The sequence below is a fragment of the Phyllopteryx taeniolatus genome, chromosome 20 (genome assembly GCF_024500385.1).
Source record: "Phyllopteryx taeniolatus isolate TA_2022b chromosome 20, UOR_Ptae_1.2, whole genome shotgun sequence".
In the NCBI taxonomy this organism is placed as follows: Eukaryota; Metazoa; Chordata; class Actinopteri; order Syngnathiformes; family Syngnathidae; genus Phyllopteryx; species Phyllopteryx taeniolatus.
Genome location: NC_084521.1, coordinates 5,306,619 through 5,314,542, shown reverse-complemented (window position 1 = coordinate 5,314,542; position 7,924 = coordinate 5,306,619). Strand labels below are relative to the sequence as shown.

Here is a 7,924-nt window from a genome sequence, read left to right as displayed (position 1 = left end):
TCTTCCTCCTGAGGAAATGAGTCAAGACAGGACCTTCCAGTTAGTGCATTTTTTTTTAACTCAATGTTTCGCGAGTGCATTTGTTTGCCCATCCCAAACAACAGGTAGATAACTTTCAACAGAGCATATTAATTCATGTAAATTCTTTATTATTATGAAGACTGTACAGTAACACCTTGAGATACAGTCTTGTTTTCAAGGGGATTCTTTTGACAATGCACAGAATAGTCACAAATAATGATAATAAAAAAAGACCATACAAAACAAAAAGCTATTTAGTGTGTTCAACTCAAGACAAATGATAATGAAGGTGGCCATCCAAATTAGTTAATACATATTTTTAGGAGTTTCAAAGGTCATATTAGATGAGATTTAGATTGGTTTGGTATTGTAGGCCAAATTTTGTCATTTAACCAAATCAAACTATATATTTTAAACTGTGTCAGCTACGTAAAGTTGAACATTACATTCAGAGAAAATTGCAGGGAGAACATAAGCAAAAATGGAAAAAAAGAAACAGGTCAAGAGTTGAACCTTGAGGCACACCATGTTGTCGAATTGGGAGTAACAGATTTGCACCCTTGATAACATTGTTTTTTCATTCTATTTTCTTTTTGCTTTCTTTTTATTCTTTCAACTTACTAACAGTTATTTCTTCTTTCTGTTTTGTTTCCTTCAAACACATTCTTTGTCTTCTTACTTTCAACTTATGCATTTCTTTCATTCTTTCATTATTCCTTACAAGCTCCTCCACTCAACATCAAGCCCCAAATATCAGGAACCCGGAGAACGTGGGGTCATCGTCTTCGTCTGCGAAGAGCCCGTTGAAGAACTCTCCACCAACTACCTGGAGCCACACCTTGTTCCCGGGCTCCATGTGGAGCACGGCGCCTGTTCCTCGCCGCTCTGGTAGCTGTCTGCTGTGTGGAGCACCTTGGCGCCGTTCTTCAGCAAGGCCACCTTCACGTTTCTGGAGAAGACGGTGATGTGATAGGTGAAGAAATACGCACCGGCCACAGAGCATGTGAACCTTCCAGTTTGGGGATCGTAATGATTTTGCTGGTTGCAAATAATCCTGTCAAACCGGATGGGCGTCTGGGCGGTCGGGAGTTTGCTCTGTGCGGTGAGTCCCACAGAGAAAGCACTTTTGGAGACGATACAAGCATCTCCCTGCTCGCCCTCGTCTCCTCAAGACCCCCGGTCCCCCTGGTAGCCAACGCCACCTTTGTGACCAGGAGCATCTAACTCCCCTTTAGGACTCAGCCTGCCCGGAGGTCCGATCGGCCCCTGAATGCCGCAGTCCCCACGAAGGCCCGTTTCTCCCTTTGGGCCCTGTGGTCCAGAAAGCCCCTCTTCGCCTTTGGGTCCCTGGGGTCCGGGTAACCCAAGCTCGCCTTTATTTCCTTTCAGACTGACGGGCCCTTCAACTCCTTGGGGCCCAATTTTCCCAGGTGGCCCAGATTCTCCATTGTCCCCCCTTTTCCCTTTGAGCCCTGCTGGACTAGGTGCACCTACATGAGAAACACAGGAAGAACATTTTTCAGATGGCGCCTCTATTTTATAATTTTAAGTTTGCACATTCTCCTCAGGCTTGGTTGGGCTTCATTGTTGCATTTTAAGTTGATCGAAGACTAAATTGTCCTGTTTTCAGAAATCTTAAACAAAAATTGTGTTTTGGGAATTTTAAGGTTCCACAGCATCATGATTACACAGCACGGCTAGCAACTAAAGTTAGCAGTCCAGGACACCACCTGAATGTCCGCTTACTTCACTTTCTTCTGCTTTTACGCCTTTTGTTGAGGCTGCTCCTTCTTTGTGTTGAAAAAAAGCAAAAACAAAGAGACATCTAGTTAATTCTCTCAAATTTGATGGCTTGACTGTTGGAAGTTTTTAGAGACTTTCTAGGCTTTCTTTTCTGCCCAGTCAGTGGCTAACTAGCTAGCAGAACTGTTAGCGTTCGACGACACCATGCAGGTAATGGAATAAATGTTGCAAAAAAGCCAGTGAAAAAGCGCTTCTTTAAGCACTTACCAGGTTGTCCCGTATCCCCCTTTTGTCCATCCTTTCCCGTCGGTCCCACTGCACCAATTCCACCTTAACAGGGACAAAGTTAAGTGTAAAAGGCACAGCGGATAACACTTAAAACATGGTCACTCACCCGTGTCTCCTTTCTCGCCTCAGAGTCCGTCCCTGCCTGTCTCTTCCTAGTGCCTCATTGTGCCCCGGGTTCCCGGGGATGCCAGGATAGCCACAAAGGCAGCCTCTGTTATTACCGCTCGGGCCGTCATCCTGCGCAAGGCACCCGAGTCCCAGCAGGAGGAGCAAGAGAGGGACGGTGAAGCTCGTCGGCAACATTGCTAAGCTAATAACGCTCACAGTGCTATCTTCACATGGGTTTAATGTGATCTGGAGAACGCAAGTGGAAAAACTGGAGCTTGATAAGAACTTTGCACCTCAATTCAATTGGATGCTTGAGCTTTTTTTGGCTTACTTATTGTGTTTATGAGTTACACATCACCCGAGTGTGTCCATAATATTAAACTGAACAGGCTTTAAAAGGTAACGGATCATGATATTTATTGTGTTAATTTAGACCTTTTTCCCCACAGAATTTGCTCATTCAAATGTTTTTTTAAAATAAATTAAATACTTGGTTAATGTATTTATTGTAAATCAGTTCACAAACGTTGTACACCAAGTACCACCTAAAAAAGTGCCAACATTAAAATAGAGTGGGACTCCTAATAATGCTTCAATGACACTACAAAACATTTTGTGCCACTTTTGAGGCATATTTTTTCACGAAAATCTTATTCGGAGCCCCTGCTCACCGAGCCCACTCTACTGCAGGGTCAACACCAAGTACGCGTTGTGGCGGCATGACGACTAGGGGCAGAGCTACTTTGGAGTCTTAAAATAAATAAAAAACTGCTAAAGATTGACAGCCCCCAAATCACACTTAAGTGTAGTGAATCCATGTATGTGTTGTGCGCAGCGCACGACTCACCAAACACTAATAGCCAACCTCCAGGTCTTTAAATGATAACAGAAAACAAATGAAATAAAATGAATCATCGGTAACACTAAATTAGACCCTGTTTGAGTGGCTAACCACTTAGATGTTATGTAGATGCTTTTGAGCTGTGTTTTCACCGGGCTGTGGAACAGCGATACAGTACTGTATCACACAGTCTAACAACATCTAGATGTTTTTTCTTTATTTAATCACGACGGTGTAGAGCATCCATCGACAGGAAGCTGCAATCCTAATGACTTTGCAGTCCGGATCCCTCTTTATTATTAGATTATGGTCAGTGAGAAAAGTCAAGCAGACAGGCAGGAGGGGATGAGCCCCAGGGACGGACATAAGACCATAACACCGCGCAACACAGAGGGACAAAGTGAACACACCCCCTGCTGCTATATAATATGCATGTACTGTGGACATAAAAGTAAAAAAAAAAAAAAAATAAAAAAAAAAAAAATATATATATATATATATATATATATATCAAATTTTCAATAAATACTTTTTTAAAAAAGGCAACAAGTTAGACAGCATGCAAGGGCACCTTGTACACAGCACCCCCTTCAGGTCACCTCTTCCATTTTATTAAAATTCCAGGTATAAATTTATTTTAAAATATATTTTTCCGTAAAATTTAATTGGAATTCATAATGATTTTTACATTTTGAAGTTAGTTACTGTGGATTCTTCTATTAAAATGGGTGGTGGTGGTGGGGTGGGTGTCAGGAGTTTGTTTACTTTCTATACACACCCAAGGATTTTGTACACTCCAAAACCACACTAACATATGTTCACGTATTTTATTATTTCCATTTCTCCAGTAAGTCTCTAGATCAAAATATGTTGAGAAAAAAAATAACACAAACATGACCAAAACAAACAACAAAATAAAAGTGCAAGTTTAGAGGCAAGAGTACAGTCTAGTCCCGTAAACCAGCACACAATCACATAACAAATAACCACAATCACATAACAAATAACCACTGTAAAACAATCACCCGTGGTAAATTAAATTAATTAAAGAAGCATGCCTTTTTCACAGCATCGATGAACACTGATGGCTTGTTTGACATTTTAATCATATGTTGGGGTGGGGGGTTGGGCTAAAGTGTTGACTTCGAGTTGCACATTAAATCATAAAGAAGAAGTGACAGCAGCACAGCAGAGTGGAAGACACAAAGAGGAGGAGACATCGTTGTTTAAAGCAGCAGATTCAGGGAGGTTAAGTTAGCAGAAGGCAGAATAGGCTACTTTACATAGTGTTAGTAGAAACAAGAAGTAGGTAAAGGAAGTTAGGCTAGCTCGTCTTCTACATGATCTGACGGTGCATACCGTAGCCCGTCATGCCCGACTGAGATGCTCCGCGGTTGCTGCCCATCTGAAGGCTGATCAGACTCTGGCCCTGGCGCAGCTGCTCCTCAGTGAACTCCCGCCGATAGCCCTGCGCTTTCCTGTACACAGGGAGTTAGTGGGAGTAATAGTGCAGACATGGCGGAGGATGATATGAGCAAGAAGAGGAGATGGGAGGTTTTTACCTGTGAAACCAGTCTGGGTCGCCTTTGTAATGGCCATCGTCATTAGTGACGGCCACACTGCCCAATGCCATGAGGGTCCTCTGCACCGCAGCCATGTCCTTCCCTGCAATGGATGATGCGACAAAGTAAAAATGTGCACAGGTCAATGTGACCTGCTGCATGTTTAACCAACATTATTATTATTTTTTTAAATATAAAAAAATATTGATTTATTATTGAACTGGGGGGGGGGGGGGGGGGGAAAGGACAAATATTTGAAGCATTTTTACTGAACCCTGGTACAGCAAAACCTTTCGATGGAGCAATGGTGTACGTTTAGCTATTTAAAATATATATATATATATATATATATATTGAACTGGTGGAAAACAAACAAACTTGTAACTACAAGTAATTATTTTTTCTTTAATTCTGGTTTACTAAAAATATCACTGGATGTTTAACCATAAAAAAACAAAAAACAAACGAGAATGATTATTGATTTACAAATGACCTGTAAATACACCTGCATAAATGTATGTGTATATTAAAAAAAAAAGAACACTTATTTCATTATTATTTAACTGGAAAATCAACCTTAAGTGAAAAAAAATATATATAAATATGTTGAACCATCAAAAAAATAAAAAAAAACATAATTGAACTGGAAAATTTTAAAATGTACAATGGTTTCTGATGTTTTTTTTGTTGTTGTTTTTTAAACCTTAGTACACCAAATATGGATCAATGTGGTGCACTGCATGTTTAACCAAAAAATAAAAATAAATAAATAAAAAAAAAAAAAACAAAAAAAAAGACAAATTAAATTAAACAAAGAAAATAAAAAACGGACTTATTATTGAACTGTAAATACACATTTAAGCCTAAAACAAAAATGTCCAAAATACAACAAATGTTCTCAATATTTATGGAATATTTTCTCTAGTGTTTAACAATTTGACCCGGAACAAAACAAGAGGGTTAACATTATAAATTGAGATTTTTTGATTCAGATTTTTTTTTCTTCTTCCAATTATTAAACTTACCTTCCCAGAGGTCTACCGTTTGGAATATATCCGTTTTGGTGACGCCGTAAGCCTCAGCAGCCTGCAGAAACTGAGAGATTTTCTCCATTTGTTTGAAAGCCATCTGAGACTCTGAGATCTTCTTGATTGGCTCCTTGCCCTTGGGATGAAGGCTGTTGATGAGCCGACAGAGGACCTGGAAACCATAGGAAAGTCACGTTAAAAAGGGTCTTCTTTCGGATCCGAAAAAAATCCCAGGATTTAAAGTTCCTCCAAATTTTTTATAGTGTCATTATTTTATATACATACTCACTGGACAATTGATAAGCATTCTACTTAAAACTTCGCCATTAATGCAGCGTTTTGATTGACAATATGTGAATGTTTATAAACTTTTATAAAGATTTTTAAACTTTGAACTAAATATTAAAAACAATTTTATAAATATTTCAAATGTATTTTACGTAATAACCCTATAGTAGTGGACAGAGGTGTTTATGTACTTAAATGCAGACAGTACTAGATGATGAGTAGGGGGAAAGGCATTAATTTGCACTGAAGAATTTAAATGAAAAAGAATATATAAAATTATGAAACGTACATTAAAATAGTACATATTTAAAAATATATACATCATATAACAAAATTAGATCTATATAAAGTTTTTCTTTCAAAGGTTTATATTTATTTGAATAATAGTCATGACGTTTTAATAATTGAGATGCTCTCTTCTATTCTAAGCAGTGCTCGTGCACTCACCGTCCCATCCATCAGCCATTTCTGGAAGCCCTCTTTGCCCGCAGCCGGCTTCTCCACACCACCCGCGCACTGGGCCACAATCCAGTCCACCAGCCGTTGCTCCAGGTCCGGGTCGTACTTCTGCTCGATCTTTTCTTGCACCTCTCGGCTCAAGCCGTAACTGGGGCCCCTGTTCGCCATGGCAACGCTTCCCCGACGTATCACACTGTGGTGGAGGACTGGAGGAAAGAACACACAGTCAATGATATTTAAATTATACTGTTATAACAACACAATATTAAGTACACTTGCACAATGAAATAACACGTTTAGCATTAATAATTTAACAATATGCCAATACACCCCCCATTATTATTGTGACCCAGAATGCCTTGAGAAGATTTTACTGTACCTTCCACACCTTTGAGACTATGTCAGAAGTAGCAAAGCAGCTTCGGAATGTTTATTATTGTGGCCGGACAATTTGTCCTGCCCCCAAAATTCATGAGATCTGACTTTGCTGTGGTCCAGAATTACTTGTCAAGTCTTGAGATTTCATTGTGCCAGATGTAGCAAGCAGCCCCAGATTATGTTTATTATTGTGCTGGCGTTGAAGCGAACGCCGTTTCAAGTAATATTCTCCTGGCGCTAAACCAAGATAACCACAAATATTAGGAAGACCTCTCAGGTTTCAGGAATATTTATGAACCACTTAAACTATATTTTTATGACCACAATATTAGGAATAGGTCTCAGTTGGCAATGGTGTCATCATGAGAGCCGTTCCTAATATTTTGACCTTAAGATGACCAAAATATAGGTACACTTCTCAGCATGATGCAAGACAACCACAATAACTGTATTACAAACACTGAAACTGGACATTAATATCTTATGTATTTGAATGCCATTATGTGTTCCGGGTGTACCTAATGAAGTGGCTTGGAAGGAAGGGTGTGGTCCCTAACAGATGTCCCATCCAGGGACAGACACATTATTGCTGTGGTGACCATGTCAACCCTGTTTCCAGCATGCCGCCAAAAATAAAATAAAAACGCACATGGCCCTCGTGAACAGAATGCCATATCGGGTCTATTTTTAGCCCCGTACTAAAAAAAAAATGTTTTTTTTTTTTTTTAAATCAATGACGTCAGCCTTCTGTGGTGCATAATCAACGAAAGCGTGTATGTGTCTTTTTGTATGTTAAATATAAATAATATAGTACAAATGAGTCAAATACAACAAATGTGCAGTAATTTACATCACAACACCACACTCCCACACAGTTAACTTACAGTTAGAGGTGTTAAGTGGTCGCGTCCCACCTTGTCACAGGAGCGTGTCAATTCCACGGAGGATGCCGGAGTCCTGGAGCATCCATGAAGGGCAGCAGAGGTGCGTCAGAGCCGAGCTTGGGTGTGTGGGGCGCTCAGTCTCACTTGTGTCCGGAAGCGGGGGGGGGGCGAGGACACGCCTTTTTATATATACGAGGGAGGGAGGGATGGAGGGAGGGGGATGGGGGGCTTCCACTGCCAGCGGTCACTGCAGTCTGTGTAAGCTACTGGAAGCCTCACTATTGATGCATTTATTGATTGCTTCAACCCTACTGTGCATTTGTC

At 40.2% G+C, this 7,924-nt stretch overlaps 2 protein-coding genes across 3 annotated transcripts; both read right to left on the bottom strand.

Moving 5' to 3' along the window:
• Positions 1 to 128: 128 nt before the first annotated feature.
• c1qtnf9 (C1q and TNF related 9) lies at positions 129 to 3,438 on the bottom strand. The gene is given in 5 exon segments (XM_061757915.1): positions 129 to 894; positions 897 to 1,511; positions 2,032 to 2,094; positions 2,159 to 2,195; positions 2,197 to 3,438. Coding segments are annotated over 5 exon segments (1,008 nt in total). The 5' UTR covers positions 2,356 to 3,438; the 3' UTR covers positions 129 to 760.
• On the bottom strand, positions 2,117 to 7,853 carry tagln3b (transgelin 3b). Of its 2 annotated transcripts, XM_061757923.1 has the most exons (6): positions 7,601 to 7,853; positions 6,327 to 6,544; positions 5,589 to 5,763; positions 4,564 to 4,666; positions 4,361 to 4,479; positions 2,117 to 2,289 (listed from the first exon to the last, which is right to left on the bottom strand). In XM_061757923.1, exons 2-6 carry the CDS (start codon positions 6,504 to 6,506, stop codon positions 2,285 to 2,287), a joined length of 582 nt encoding a protein of 193 aa, XP_061613907.1. In that variant the 5' UTR covers positions 6,507 to 6,544; positions 7,601 to 7,853; the 3' UTR covers positions 2,117 to 2,284. The 2 variants fall into 2 exon arrangements, with proteins under 2 accessions (XP_061613907.1, XP_061613906.1); XM_061757922.1 differs by lacking the exon at positions 2,117 to 2,289 and having other exon boundaries at positions 3,815 to 4,479.
• Positions 7,854 to 7,924: the final 71 nt, after the last annotated feature.

What these genes read in the sequence shown, in the direction of transcription:
- tagln3b (XM_061757922.1), bottom strand. Translation starts at nt 6,506, where the DNA reads ATGGCGAACAGGGGCCCCAGTTACGGCTTGAGCCGAGAGGTGCAAGAA. An exon ending in AATGGCTGATGGATGGGACG is followed by an intron (nt 5,764 to 6,326) that starts GTGAGTGCACGA and finishes TATGGTTTCCAG; the next exon opens with GTCCTCTGTCGGCTCATCAA. An exon ending in AACGGTAGACCTCTGGGAAG is followed by an intron (nt 4,667 to 5,588) that starts GTAAGTTTAATA and finishes CATCCATTGCAG; the next exon opens with GGAAGGACATGGCTGCGGTG.